General features: G+C 44.1%; 1 protein-coding gene across 1 annotated transcript in view; it reads right to left on the reverse strand.

The window, feature by feature from the left end:
* The window catches only part of LOC122992878 (titin-like), a 212,020-nt gene that overhangs the window by 13,537 nt on the left and 182,774 nt on the right, over positions 1–15,709 (reverse strand). Inside the window, exons 186-204 of the mRNA XM_044366877.1 lie at positions 15,259–15,561; positions 14,868–15,173; positions 12,977–14,743; positions 12,432–12,725; positions 11,948–12,232; positions 11,282–11,581; positions 8,632–10,698; positions 8,154–8,456; positions 7,362–7,667; positions 6,383–6,673; positions 5,699–5,998; positions 5,101–5,406; positions 4,583–4,885; positions 3,950–4,231; positions 2,562–3,155; positions 1,935–2,222; positions 1,365–1,664; positions 960–1,262; positions 31–333 (exon numbers count right to left, since the gene is read on the reverse strand). Of these exons, the coding sequence (XP_044222812.1) occupies positions 31–333; positions 960–1,262; positions 1,365–1,664; positions 1,935–2,222; positions 2,562–3,155; positions 3,950–4,231; positions 4,583–4,885; positions 5,101–5,406; positions 5,699–5,998; positions 6,383–6,673; positions 7,362–7,667; positions 8,154–8,456; positions 8,632–10,698; positions 11,282–11,581; positions 11,948–12,232; positions 12,432–12,725; positions 12,977–14,743; positions 14,868–15,173; positions 15,259–15,561 (9,201 nt within the window). The remainder of the gene's footprint in view (positions 1–30; positions 334–959; positions 1,263–1,364; positions 1,665–1,934; positions 2,223–2,561; positions 3,156–3,949; positions 4,232–4,582; positions 4,886–5,100; positions 5,407–5,698; positions 5,999–6,382; positions 6,674–7,361; positions 7,668–8,153; positions 8,457–8,631; positions 10,699–11,281; positions 11,582–11,947; positions 12,233–12,431; positions 12,726–12,976; positions 14,744–14,867; positions 15,174–15,258; positions 15,562–15,709) is intronic.

A 15,709-nucleotide genomic window follows, 5' to 3' on the forward strand; every position in this document is an offset into this window, starting at 1 on the left:
GTGTAGTTATTGCTATGTCTGTATCCTTACCAAGCATCTCAGTGACAGTGACAGTTCCTGGTACTTCAGCAGGCTCTCCAGAGCCACCAGCATTGCAGGCCATCACACGGAATTTGAATTCCTCTCCTTGAGGCATGTTGGTCAGCGTGTACTCGCAGATCAGAGATGGCGTAGTGTTGCACTTGAGCCAAGCCATGGTGCCCACCTTCTGCATCTCAATCAGGTAACCATCCACTCTTGCGTCTCCCTCGTCATCGGGAGGACTCCAAGCCAGCGACACAGATGTCTTGGTAGTATCAGTGATCCTCGGGTTCTGAGGACAGCCGGGTGGATCTGAACGGAAGAGAACGAAGGGAAACATGTTAGTATTTCTAGCTTCTGCTTTGAATGTTTTATCTTTTCTTTACATGAAAAAGGTAATGATTCAAACAGATGATTCTATACTTGCACTTCAAAGTTTTCACCTGCTATAACTATATGCATTATTTGCTGTGAACTTTCTTTCTATCACATCATTTTTAAAGATCAAATATTAATAAATCTGTGGTTCAGGGTATATGCAGGAATCCTGAAGTTAAAATTAATACCTTTTCAGAACTTTTTTAAGACCCTTTACATACATTTTGAGACCCCAAGACTGAGCAAGGAAATCTGGCCCAGGTCCTTCACATAACGGTTGTCCTTTTCAGATGATGCCAAATCTAGCATGATTTCATAAGTGACGACAAAAAATCCCACTACACACCTATTAAATAATTATATTCAGCCAAACTTTAGTATACAACCTCTTTGGACAAATATACATATTGAAAACAAGCTATAAAACTTACTTCCTTGGAAAATGGCATTTAAGACATTTTAATACTTTGTAAGGGCCTTATTTTTTGTTAAATTGATTTATCAACCTTTATTACTTTTTAAGACCCCACGACACCCTGTGTTTGGATCAGTTTCCTCACCAATAGGATCTGTTGCCACCGCTGGTTTGGATGGTAGACTTGGTTTGCTCATTCCTCTGGCATTGATGGCGATGATTCTGTGTTCATATTCCAGGCCCTCGATCAGCTCAGTTGACCTGTATCTAGTCATAGTGACGGGGTTCTTGTTGGCATGCACCCATCTGTCAGACCTCACTTCTTTGCGCTCAATGATGTATCCAGAAACCTCAAGCCCGCCGTCTTCCTCTGGCGGCTCCCAGGCCACAGTCATGCCGTCACGAGAAACATCAAAGATGGTTGGTCGGCCAGGAGGTCCGGGCACGTCTGTGAAGGAGGGACAACATGTTACCATACTGTTGGTGTACAGAGAGTATTGTAATCTCACCTAAATGTGTAATCATGCTTAAAGAAAAGCAGAAGTCTTACTTTTCAAGCTCTTGCAAGTGACGATCTCAGACTGCAGGAATTCTCCGGTGCCATAGTTATTTACAGCAGCTGCACGGAAGACATACTCATCTCCCTCAATAAGGTTCACGAACTTGAAGGTCGGTCTACTGACAGAGTCACAGACGGGCACCCAGCCTGGTCTGTGGGCGTCACGCTGTTCCACTGCGTAGCCACTGATGGGAGCTCCACCGTCTCTGACTGGAGGATCCCAGCTGCAGGTGACGGTGGTGGCATCGATCTCATCGAACCTGATGGGTCCCGTTGGTTCATCAGGTTTGGCTGAGAAAAGGAGAATCAGTTTAAGTGGTTACAGTGAAATACTTTATGTTCTTCCTTTCACTTTATGCAACAGAGTCCATATTACATTACCATAGAAAATAATACAAATTTACTGACTAAAAGGGAAATGTTAATTAAGTAATTGGTATTGATTACCTGTGATGTTGTCAATATAAAAATGAACCAACTTGACTCCAACATAATCTACTCTTAATAAGTATCAGCACTAAATAATCAAAATAAAATAATAAATTATGGTGATTTCCTTACAGAGGATGACGACTTTGATGACCTCTTTGATGACACCAACAGCGTTCTTCACCTCCAGGGTGTAGTTACCGGTGTCATTGATGGTGGTGTCCGACACAGTCAGTTTAGAGAACTTGCCAGTGCTCTTGATCTTGACACGGTCAGAGACTTTCATCCTGTTATCGCTGAAGTACCAGAAACAGCTGGGAGGAGGCCTGCCAATGATTGGCAGGTCCAGCTCCAGGGTTTTGCCAGCCAGAACATTGACAACCTTCTGAGGAATACTGGAGAAATCCACCGCAGGCATCACTGGAAGGGGAAGAAAAAAACAAAAGTTATATTATTGCAAATTCCATGAAGAGTTGTGAATTAGATTGTGAACTGAATTGTGACATATACTGCTTGACGCCCATGCCTGCTATTATTATTATTAGTCATATTTCTTTTATTATTATTATTGTTATTATTGCTGTTATGATGCTTCTCGGTGTCTCCCTCTTGGAAATCTCTGAATCTCCAATATGTTCAGAGTTGGGATCTCTTAATTTCCTTGACAATCATGTTTTTATTTTTATTTTTTTATTTGCCAAAAATATTTTCCGAGTGTATTAAGTTGGATTAAAAGCAGTATAATCTTGTGTCTGTTACCTCTTTGTTCCTGCACAGTGACAGCTGTAACAAGCTCCTTTGGCTCGCTGGGACCTCTGCTGTTGACCGCACTGATTCTGAACAAGTACTGCTCCTTCTCGTTTAGCTTCTCAATGGTGTGCTCAAAGTCTGTTATCTTCAGCGTGGCCACCTTCATCCACTTGTCGGTGCCAACCCTACAGGCCTCAATGACGTAACCTGTTAGCCTGCTGCCTCCATCGTGCTCAGGTTTCTCCCAGCCCAATGTGACAGTGCTCTTGGTGACATCAATCATCTCAAACTTGTGTGGTGGCAGAGGCACCTCACAAATCAGGATGAGGTCTGGAGTCTCACAGGGTTCACCAACACCATAGATGTTTTCGGGGAGTACACGGAAGTAGTACAGCATGCCCTCCATCAGGTTATCGATCTTGTAAGAAGTCTTGCTGCACTTGGAGGTGACGGTCTTGTAGGCTCTCATGGAGGCCTCACGCCTCTCGATGATGTAGTTGTTGACAGGAGCACCGCCGTCTACGGCTGGGGCATCCCAGGAAATGGTGGCAGACTCCTTGGTCAGCTCCTTGATCTTGATTGGTCCAGTTGGTCCAGGAGTATCTATAATAATAAACATAATTTGTTATCAATAATGAAAAAATCAAGCAGGTATTTTCAGATAAATACTGGGGCCTAATGAGAGACCATCTGTTAACTTGGAAAAACCACAATTTGTCTGCAAAAAGACAAAACAAATAATTTATTTTCTAAGGCCTTTCGGGCAGGAGACAAATTCTTTTTTTTTAATTTCTGTGTCTTATAAGTGTTCTACAGTATTGTAATACTACATGGTAGAAATGTTTGTCTACTATTTTAAAGTCAAAACTGCTCCACCAAACGAAAATCTGCTCAAAGATTGCCGGCCAACCTCTTGAGAAACTTTGAGAATCAGCCTACTATAATAACATATTAAGGCTGGCCAACAATATTATCTCTGACACCAACCATGTCCTGAACAGTCCATATAAATTGTTACCACCGAACCAGAGATACAGGCTTCCACTATTTATAGGGTTAGGCTGAAGCACTCTTTTTTGTATACCAGTCAATCCTAAAATTAAATATGGAGCTTAGTCCCAGATCAAATGTAAATTGAAAGGCCTTGAATATTGTCTTTTGTGACTGTAATGTTATGTGACATTATTAAAAATGATTAAAATATTTTTTGTCTTTTCTGTGATCCTGCAAATGGAGCTGCTGTGGTGCAAGAAAAATTTCAGACTTGATCTGACAGTAAAGTATTATCAATCAATCAATCAGTGTAGTTTGTAGTTAAAATCTAAACTTTCCAAAATGTAGCACATCACATACAATCAGTGTCATGATGATAGATAAATAAGTAATTATCAACTTACCATAGACCTTGACCAGAATGTTGACTTCCTGTTTCCCAGCAGAGTTCTCAGCTACCAGCGTGTACTTGCCGGCATCGTAGCGGTGGACCCTATCGATGATGAGTGTGGTGGACGTGTTGGTGATGTCAATGAAGCCTCGGTTGTGGAGGTCAACACCAGGCTTGCTCCAGGTGATGGCGGGAGCAGGACGGCCAGTGACATTTACGAACATGCGCAGGGAGCCGCCAGCACGCAGGCAGATGGTCTTCTTCAGGTCATCATGGAGCTCAAAGTCAGGAGTTTCTGTGTGAGAGGAAGAGATGATTAATATATAATAGATGGGTTGTAATGTTGGTGATCTTAGAATTTACATACATTTTATCTTATGTGTTTAAAAGACAGAAATAAACTCCTTTGCACTAGAAGAAGAATGTTTGTGTCAGGCCAAATGTCCAGTCAAAGCATGTTATATGTGAATGAAAATTACCATTTGTTTGAAGTTTGAAATCAAGTGGCTCTTTATTTTGTTGTAAAGCAATATAACTTACTCGCAATGATGTACTACTTTTCTCGGTATTGATACCACTAATACCACTAAGAGAGCAGAAGCAGGCTAAGGCTGCAGAGAAAATATTGATCTGATATGTAACTTACCAATTCTCTCCACTGGCTCGGTCTCAGCACATGGTTCACTGAAGTCTCCTGTGCCATTGATGTTGACACCAGCCACTCTGAAACAGTACTTCTTGCCCGCTGTGAGTCCAGTTACCACATATTCCATAGCCCGCAGGGTCTTTTCATGGGCCTTTGTCCACTCCTCTGCTCCGGCTTCCTGCATCTCCAGGATGTAGCCCATCACGTCAGCACCTCCATCCTCCACAGGGCAGGACCAGGCCAGGCTAATGCTGTCAGCGTGAGTGTCGGTGATACGAGGGATTGAAGGAGGAGCAGGGGTGCCTAAGAGGGGAGGATACAGGGCTGAAGATCAATAGATCTCTGGTATTGCCAGTTGTAAAGGTTTAATTGAAATCTTAATGGTCACAAGAGATAGTAAGTCTCAGAATTGTCAACAAAACTTGTTCTCTCTTCACAGTGTACAAAAGAAACCTCAAAGAAAAAGAGAATTGTTGCATGTAATGTTAGGTACTAAGAGTCAGACAAACTGGACTTACATGTTGGAACTCTGCAGACAACATACAGAGAAACCTCGCTGGGTTCGCTCTCTCCGGCCTTGTTGATGGCTGTCACTCTGAACTGGTAGATGTTGCCTTCAACCAAACCGGACACCTTCAGCGTTGTTTCCAGGTGAGTTCCGTCCCTGTTCACCTTCACCCAGCGGGCGCTCTTCCTCTCACGCCTCTCAACCAGGTAGTTGATCAATGGGCTGCCTCCATCACTCTCCGGCTTCAGCCACTCAATGGTGGCAAAGTCCTTTCCAGACGCCAGGATCTCTGGAGCACCAGGAGGAGTTGGCACAGCTGGAGGAAGACAGATTAGAAAGATAACCGAGTGTTACAATTTATGAGGATCACATTTGTGGTTTTATTTTTTTAGGAATGAATCTAATACTTTGCAAACAGGGCCACTATGTTTTGGAAAGATTTGGCTGAGTATAGTAGGTTGCAAGAAAAGTTTATTCTTAAAAAAAAACATACATAAATACAAGTGTTTAAGATTAAAAGAGTAGAATTTAAGACTAGATTTTTAGGATGTTGGGCTTTTAAATCATTATTTACAGTTATTTTTCAATGATCTGATGGCAGCACTTACTGAAGGTGTTTCTGGCAATCATGGGTGCTGACTGGAGGTGGACTCCAGCTCCATATTTGTTGACTCCCCGGACTCTGAACAGATACTCTGTGTTCTTGAACAGCCCTGTGATGTTGCAGGTCAGCTCCTTGCATTCGGCCTGCATGATGACCCAGTTGAGCCTGTTGGTGTCGCGCCTTTCCACGATGTAGCCGGAGACCTCATCGCCACCATCCTCGAGAGGAGGCTTCCAGCTCAGGGTGCACGACTCTTCAGTGACCTTGCTGATTTCGATGCTGCCTTCACACACTCCAGGGGTGTCTGTATGCAACAGATGTGCTCATGGTAAGACACTTTGGATAACTGCCTCAAATTAAAGCAAGATTACGTAGCATCTGCTGAGCAGGAGCAACAGTATCCTCTTCTACCACAAGTCAATCACATGTTATCTCACCAATATAACTATATCATTATCAACAGAACTAAGACACAGACTAGCAGCCACCAGACTGTATTTCCCTAACCCTAACCCAGGACGTGGAGTGGGACTGAAAGAGATGCCACTCTCCCTATTACAAGTCAGAATACCATCAAAATTATTTTGAAGCTGGTATTTTAAAGTAAAATAGTTGCATAATGTTGTTTTAATACTCCCAGTGAAATGCGTAGACTTGAAAGGTGGAAAAACAAAACAATCTCACTCACCAAGCACTTTGACGTTGACCTCAGCGGTCTTGGTTCCACTCACATTCCTGACAGTGAGGATATACTTTCCAGTGTCATCTCTGTCACAGAACTTGATGATGGCCATGGCCCTGGTGGATGTGTACTGCAGGTGGTACTTTTCACACAACTCCAGCTCCTTTTTGCCCTTGGACCAGGAAGCTTTGGGGTCAGGCCTACCACCCACCGCTGCATCCAGAACCAGGTCTGAACCAGCTCTGACCTTTACAGTTTCGGACATGAGTTTGCTGTCCAGCTGGGCCTTTGGAGGCTCTGTTGGATGAAAAAGGAAAATGGTTACTATTAGGACTGAACGACTTTGAAAAAATATATAATGCGAGTATTCTGACTGATATTGCAATTTCGATATGATTTGCAATATTAGAGAAAATGATCATTTTTACCTCATTATTCTCATTTTAATTGAAAAACATATTAAAATGATGATGGTGTGATTTTTGCGCGGGTTTGTACCAAACAAATATGTTTTCTTAGGCCTGTAGAATATGATGTATTGGCCAGGACATCTCTGCAGCATGACAATATTTAATTTAAAATGGTATTTTGACACATATTTCACCTTTAACAAATATTGTGCCTCCTGCGATTTGAAAATTGCAGTAGGCCATATTGCGGTTTTGATTAATTATTCAGCCCTAGTTACTATAACAATATCTGTGTTGATGCCCCAACCCTTTTAAAGAGGTGTAAAAGTTCTACCTACTCCAAAAAGACCTGGGAGAAACTTGGTGGAAAAAGTGATGTGTTTATTTAGCCAATGAGAAAAGTAAACTAACTAACTTACTAGCTAAAGTAAACTGGATGTTTCCTTTTTTCAATATTGGTTATATTAATACATGTCGCATGAAACTTGAGACAGTTTTTATTTTGATAGTTAAGGTCAGATATGTAAAGGGCTGTACTGGTGGTATTGTGTCATGATCAAAGAAACACATCTTACCGAAGTCAGTCTTGCACTGCACAGAGCCGGTGGACTCTGAGGGTGAGCTGAAGACCTGGTTTGCGTTCTTGGCGATGATTCTGAACTCATAGGGTTCTCCCTCTCCCAGGGCAGTCACAGTGTAGAAAGTGTCTGTCACATTGGTGTAGTTACATTTCAGCCAGCGGCCTTCACCAGTCACAGTATATGGCTTACGCTCAATGATGTATCCCACAATGGGGCTGCCACCGTCATTCAGTGGAGTCGACCATTTGAGGGACACAGTGGTTCTCGTGACATTTGTGACTTCTGGCTTACTTGGTGGATCTAAAAAATAGAAAGATAATTTTTGTCAGACATGCCAGAGCAAAGCCATATTACCTAAACATAAAGAACTGGATAGTGTGATACACATTTTTCAGCACTCACCAACAGGTGAACCTTAAATCTGATTTTTCTTTCACTTTTTTGTACCTCGGAAACATTCCTAAAGGTCTCGGTAAAAGCGACACACATCTTTTGAAGATATTTATGGCCGCAAGTAAAAAAACAATTACAAAATGCTGGCATCAGAGGGACCCTCCCACCATTGCCCTTCTTATCAACATAAATAAGGAGAAAAATGGGATTGTTATATTCATACAGACTTTTAACAGTCTTCCTTTTTCTTTTCTGAACCCTTTGGAATGCATTGTGAACTGTACCTGTGCTTTTTTTCTTTTACTGATTGTGCTGTTATGTCCAGACCCCATTTATTCTCCGTTTATACAAAAACTAAAAATAAAAGTGTCAAAAAAAACAAAAAACACTCACCAACAGGGTTTTGAGCCACTGCTCCCTTGGAGGCCTCGCTGGCTTTGCTCAGCCCAGCACTGTTCATGGCATAAATCCTGAATTGGTACTCCAGACCTTCAACTAGGCCCTCCACCTGGTAGGAGCACTCGAAGCATGGGATCTTGTTCTCCCTCACCCACAGAATAATGTTCCTCTCCTTCTTCTCAATCCAGTAACCTGTCACCTTGCTGCCACCATCATGGTAGGGCTCCTCCCATGTCAGGGTCATTGTGTTGGCAGTGACATTGATGACTGAGGGCCTTGTTGGTGCGCCAGGAGGTGCTGTGATTAAAAAATGAGATTTTGTTTTTGAGTACAGTCACCTATATCACAGCCTGACTCAAAAGAAGATTTTTTTCACAGACATTGAAAATCTAAGAAACGTTTAAAAATATGTTCTTTAACATTCAAATATTGAATTGCTGTCAAAAATTTAAGTTGATATAATTGTACTCACTGAAAGGATGCTCTGCAACAATAGTCTCAGACTCCGTGTGCTTGCTGACACCAAACCGGTTCTCGGCAGAGACCCTGAATGTGTACTGCATGTACTTGGTCAGATGAGAAACATGGAGAGATGTGCGCTTTACACTGGAGTTGATCAGCTGCCAGGCAGTAGAGCCAGACTCACGCTTCTCTACAATGTAGTTGGTAATGTCAGTGCCACCATCGTCCTCTGGTGGTTGCCAGTTAATGTCGCAGGATGCAGAGGTGATGGATGAGATTTCAATGGGTCCGGTTGGAGGACTGGGTCTACCAGTGACATTAACTTCAACAGTGAAGGTCTTAGCTCCTGTCACATTCTCCAGAGTCAGGTAGTATTTACCACCATCACCTCTCATGGCCTCCTTGACTGAGATGCTGGCTCTATTCTTAGTTACTTTGATGGTAACTCTGTCAGAGTTTTTCAACCTCATCTCCTCTAGCTTCCAGGTGACTTTGGGAGCGGGTCTACCGCTAATGGGAACATCGATGGTGAAGGTGCTACCAGACCTGCATGTAATGAGCTGGCCGGTGATCTCACTGAGGTCAGCAGCAGGTTCAATGTGAGGCTCTTTGACGAGCACGGGGGTCACAGTTTCCCTGGGCTGGCTGAAGCCAGCTTCATTCTTAGCCTTCACACGGAAGTCATACTCATCACCCTTGTTGAGCTTTTCAATATCATAGGTGAGATTCTTGGTGTTACCAATCACTACCCATTTGTCTGTACCCTTTGGCTTAGCCTCAATGGTGTAACTCTGGATGCGGCTACCACCGTCATGCTCTGGTTTGAGCCAGCCCAGTGACACAGAGCTGTCTGTGGTGTCAAGGATGTCCAGTCTCTTCGGAGCGGATGGCTGTGCAGTGGCAATGACAGGCTCAGTCAGCTCAAATGCCTCACCCACACCATACTGGTTCTCTGCAGAGACTCTGAAGAAGTATGGTACCCCCTCCAGCAAGTCCTGGATCTTCATGATATGCTGAGTGCACTTGCCACCAGACTCCTGCCAGGTGCGACGGCTAGCTTCACGCCTTTCAACGATATAGTGATGGATTCGTGCTCCACCATCATTAAGTGGAGGCTCCCAAATAATTGTGACTGAGCCTCTGGACACTTGCTTCAAGGCCACAGCCTGTGGAGTTCCAGGAGTGTCCATCACCTTTACAGTGAAAGTAATTGCCTTGCTGCCACTGGCATTCTCCAGGTTAACAGTGTATTTGCCTGTGTCATTTCTAGAACAGTTTTCAATGCATAGAGAACTGCTGCCTTCTGTAGTTATGATCTCTGACAGGACACCCAACTCTCCTTCTTCTTTCACCCAGGTGGCAGTGGGAATGGGCTTTCCTCTGAAGTTGACGCCCAGGCACACTGAACCTCCAGCCTTGACAATGTGTGTCTGCTTGAAGGCAGCATCAATATCAACCTGTGGTGGTGTTTGCCTGTCAACAGCCTGAGCAGGCTCTGAAGTCTCCTGGTCTTCACCTCTTCCCACATGATTGACACCTGCAACACGGAACTTATACTCAGCTCCTGTCTGTAAGCCACCCACCACATAATGGGTTTCTGCTACCAGCTCCTCATTTACTCTCTTCCATTCTGTCTCATCAGCCTTCATCATCTCGATGATGTAGCCCAGGATCTCCATGCCTCCGTCATCCGCAGGCTTGGACCATTCCAGACTGATGGAGCTGTTGGTGGAGTCTGACACACAGACCACAGATGGAGCACAGGGGATATCCTTTGGTTCAGCAGCTTTGATAGGAATGGAGATGTTGCTGGGAGCTCCAACACCAGCATCATTCACAGCCATGACACGGAACTCATATTCCATATCTTCGGTCAGATGGAGCACCTGGTGAGCGCACTCGACAATAGGCTTCTTGGTAATCACCTTGTAGAACCGGATAGTCTTCTTCTCTCGTTTCTCTAGAATATAGTGGTGGATGGGGTTTCCTCCATCAGATGTTGGAGGAGCCCAGGCCAGGGTGATGCTCTCTCCTGTCACCTCAGTGGCATCAGGAGTGCCTGGAGCATCAGGAACAGCTGGGGGAAACAAGAAAAGTGGTGCATGTAGAAATTACATTTTTCTTTTAGAAGTGGCTATTGGTCCGGATTCCGCTCTGTCAATTGTCTACGTAATGTCGGTACAGAATTATTACACATGAGCATTGATGTTGATTGCACAAGATCATATGATCAAATTCAAATTGTTTCCAAATGGAGGAAAGTTTGTGCTTACAGGTGATCCACCAATCCTTCCATGGTTTGGGTTAAAATAGTTAAGTTAAGGCACAAAAACCACAGTTTTGGGAAAGATCATGGTTTGGGTTCAAATGTGGTAAAAATGTCCCATTTAACGGCATTAAAATCCCTGACATGATGGTCAAAATATCTGGTCAGTGGTCTACAAGAGGTCTGGTGTTATGTCATAGTTTGTTCCCCCCTTAATGCTCCCCTCCTGTTAAAATTGTGTTTATGTACCAATAGAACAAAGTACTATGAGCCCGGAAAACCAGTCCGGACCAACAGCCTGTTTGTGTCTGGTAAATTATTGCATAGCTGTAACCGGCACCTTTTCTTTTATCTGAAATGTTGAATAAAACTGCTTTTCCAATGTTTCACTCACTGTATTGCAACTGTGCAATGATGGGGCTGGATTCCAAAGGTCTGCCAATGCCAAACTTGTTGACGGCAGAGACCCTGAACTGGTACTCATTGGTCTTCATGAGCTTGGTTGCAGTGAAAGTGCACTCTTCACATTCGTCAGACACTAAAGCCCAGGAGATCTTGGTGGTCTCACGCTTCTCAACAATGTAATGTGAAATCTCAGAGCAGCCATCCTTCTCTGGTGGGTTCCAGGACAGAGTACACCTGCCCTCGGAGATGTTGCTGAAAGTGATGGGTCCTACCGGCTCCCCAGGTGTGTCTGTATCACATAGGTGTGTGAGAAAAGTTAGAAAATAAATGACTATACCACACAACAAGAGCCCCCTCACACTCTTGCTACCAGATTGAGAACCCTCATATCACCTCTCTCCTGTATAGACTCTTATATATACACTTTGCTGATCCCAAACTGTATAAAGTTCTTAAAATATGTTTATTTTTATATTTCTTATCATTTATTCAATCCTCTCTTGTAAGTGTAAAAAACTGGATAGCAGATGAAAAATTAAACTGCTTTTGTCTCAATGTAAGCTTTATAATATGTACTACAGTGCTAAAATAACTATATACAGTGGTGCAAACAACTTTACTGTAATATTAAGGGCAAACTGACAAAACTACATACCTTGGACTTGAACAAGGATGTTCTCCTTTTTGCTTCCAGATCCATTGGTAGCCTCCACGGTGTAGTGGCCAGCGTGAGTACGGTCAGCATCCCTGACAAACAGGGTGCTGGATCCAGCTACATTGATAACATCCATCATCTTTTTGGTAATCTCGACACCGTCTCTGTGCCAGACAACCTTAGGAACAGGGCGTCCTGTGATCGTCACCTTCAGCCTGATGTTGTCTCCTGCCTTGACTGTCAAACCCTCGAAGTACTCTGGGCCAAACTCAATATGAGGAGAAGCTGATTTGGAGGAAAGAGGGATGCATTAGTTTTCAGTACGTTGCTTTACTATGCTTTAAAAATGAGAACTATGATTTGCACTGCAGCCAGCAAGCTGTTTGGTCATTTACCCATCAGTCCTGAAGTTCAAGTTTTTAATAACACAATCAGAAACCCTATTCTCTACCAGGTACACACTTGCTGTCCTGTCATTACTCACCGTTCTCACTTCTGACCACAATCAATCCAGAGGAGTTGGATGGAGGGCTGACGACACCAATGGCATTCCTGGCAATCACTCTGAACTCATAGCGCTCATTTGTTGCCAAACCACTGACAGTATACTGGCAGTCATGCACGTCAGTCAAGTTGGCTTTGAACCAGCGGCCATGTCCTTGGCGTTTCTCAACGGTGTAGCCAGTAATCTTGCTACCTCCGTCACGTTTGGGTGCATCCCATTTAAGACTTATTGAATCACTAGTCACATCAGTGTAGTCGGGCTGGCCAGGAGGATCTGAAATACATGAGATGCATCTCTTCAAATCTATAAAACAGTGGTTACTGGAGAATCAAATGTTCCGTCATAATCTGGAGTAGTGGTTATAGCAATGTTTTGCTATTTCTCTGTTTCTCTGTTTCTCTGTCAAACTACATGTTAGTCTGGTTTTAGAACTAAAGTGATTTTGCTAAACTTATAACCAATATTGTATGTGATGGAAGTGTAACAAGAAAACAGAAAAAATCATAGTGTGAATCAGAACTCACCAACAGGACTGACGGCCATGGTTGGCTTGCTCTCATCACTCATTCTGCTGAAGCCGGCATCATTCTGGGCGTAGACTCTGAAGGAGTACTCAAGACCTTCGATCAGTTCCAAGATCCTGAATTCTGTTTCTTTGACCACAACAGTATTCACCTTTTGCCATGTGATGCTGTTCTTCTCCTTCTTCTCCACATGGTAGCCCATGATGGGGGTACCACCATCATAGATGGGTGTCTCCCACCGGATAGTCATGCCATCAGTGGTGACATTGTACACGACAGGTTTGCCAGGTGGGCCGGGGGGCCTGAACTGATGTTTGGCAACTACCATCTGTGAGACCAGAGGCTCACTGACACCGTACCTATTCTCAGCACACACTCTGAATTGGTACTGACTGCCCTTGATCAGGTGGGGCACCCTGAACTGAGTTCCCTCTACACTGGAGCATGCCATCTTCCAGTCAGACTGGGAGGTGTCACGCTTCTCCACAGAGTAGCAGGTAATGTCTCCACCGCCATCATCATTGGGTTCATCCCAGGAGATCATGATACTCTCAGCTCTTACCTCATCCAAGCGGATGGGTCCAACAGGCTTTGATGGCGGTCCAAGTGTGATGACATGGATGTGGAAGGATCTCCTGTTGACCATGTTGTCGAGGGTCAGGGTGTATTTTCCCTCATTCTCCTTCTTCACATTCTTAATCATTAGAGTGGCTTTGTTTTCTGTCTTCTTGAAGCGGATTACGTCACTTTCCCTCAGAGGCAGGTTGTCCTTCAGCCACAGAATAGCAGGTCTGGGTTTGCCTTTGTATGGCAGCTCAATGTGCACATTGTGACCAAGGCGAACATTGATTCTGCCATCTGGATAGTCTGCAAGGCTTGCTTCAGGTGTGATAATGTAGTCGATCACCTTTATAGGCCCAATCTCAACAAACTCACCCTGTCCCTTTTCATTCCTGGCAGAAACTCTGAAGAACATATCTGAGTGCTCCTTGAGTTTCTTGACTTCAAACTCACACTGTCTGCTGGTTCCTCCAAGTGACCATTCCCCCTCCTTCTCATGCTTCTTTTCAATGACGTAGTCAGAGACGATGCTGCCGCCATCATAATCAGGCTTCAGCCACTGCAGAGTGACAGAGGTCTTGGATGAATCTTTCATAGACACCTCCTTGACTGGTCCTGGAGTCTCTGTAGCCTTCACTGGTTCATGTGTTTCACATGGATCACCGACACCATTCTCATTCTCTGCTAACACACGGAAGAAGAAGGATGTCTTCTCTGAGAGATCTTCAATGGTGTATGTTGTATCTGTGCATTTGCTTGTCACTGCAGAGTAGGATCTCTTGGAAGAGTCCCTCTTCTCAACAATATAGTTTGTGATTTCAGCACCACCATCAAGGAGCGGAGGCTCCCAGCAGAGGGTGACCTTTCCACGGGTCACCTCCTTTAGTACCAGGTTCCTGCACTGAGCTGGAGTGTCCTGGACTTTCATGGACAGGGTCAGCGTCTTGGGCTCTCCCACACCATTCTCAACCTTGACTGTGTACTTTCCAGTGTCAAGCCTGGTCACATCACGCATCACAAGGACTGTGGTAGTGTCTGAGTGGTGGAACTCATACTTGGGGTTGTGGTCAATGCATTCCTCTCCCTTGCTCCAGGAAGCAGAGGGAGCAGGTCTGCCCTTCAGAGGGACAGACAGCTCCACATCCTTGCCAGCCTTCACAATGTAGTGAGTTCTCATGGCCACATCTGAGTCAATCTGGGCCTCCTCTGTGAGAATCATGAAAATATACAAGGGCACAAGGTATATAGTATGTGAGTCATGTACAAAGAAACCAAGACATTACTGTAAACTGAACACACTTCACATTTTCAATATCAATGATTAATTTACCCAGGATATCTTTGGCCTGCACAGGCTCTGTCATCTCCAGAGGATCTCCACGGCCAGCACAGTTGATGGCAGACACTCTGAAGAAGTAGTTGACATCCGGCTTTAGGTCATGAACTGTGTACTCTGTTGTCTTGACCTCTCCCTTGGAGGTGATCACAGCCCATTCTTCCTCTCCCTCAATAAGTTTCTCCACCACGTAGCTGGTGACCTCACTGCCTCCATCCCATTCTGGTTTGGACCAGCCCAAGGTGATGGATGTCTTGGTGGAGTCCACCACCTTCAGCTTGCAAGGCTCATCTGGTGGATCTATGAATGGAATGCATTTGTTAGGTGGTAGATGCATATATCTATCTTTATTGTTCTCATTGGAACTCATTGAAAGACCGCTTACCAACTGGATCAGCAGCCTTGTAGTATTCTGATGCATCAGAGAACGGTCCTTCTCCAGCCTTGTTAATGGCACAGACACGATATTGGTACTCATGTCCTTCTGTCAGGTGGTAGACGGTCTGTTTGATGTCAGTAACAGGGTCTTTGTAAACTTTGATCCAGCGCAAGCTCTTCTTGTCGCGTCTCTCCAGGTAGTAGCCTGTAACAGGGCTGCCTCCATCTACTCCTGGTTTGTCCCATTCTACCACCATATTGGTCTTGGTGGTGGTGTTCACCTCGGGAGTACGAGGCTGCCCGGGAGTCACTAAAGAAATGTAAAAAAAAAAAAAAAAAAAGTTAAGGAAATGCAAGTGGCAACATAATAACAATCTTTATAAAAATTGGTATATTTTTTCTTATGACTGTAAAGCAGTAGGACTATATCAGTCCATAAGACTTATTCATTTTTACAA

This window comes from Thunnus albacares, chromosome 11 (genome assembly GCF_914725855.1).
Source record: "Thunnus albacares chromosome 11, fThuAlb1.1, whole genome shotgun sequence".
Classification (NCBI taxonomy): domain Eukaryota; kingdom Metazoa; phylum Chordata; class Actinopteri; order Scombriformes; family Scombridae; genus Thunnus; species Thunnus albacares.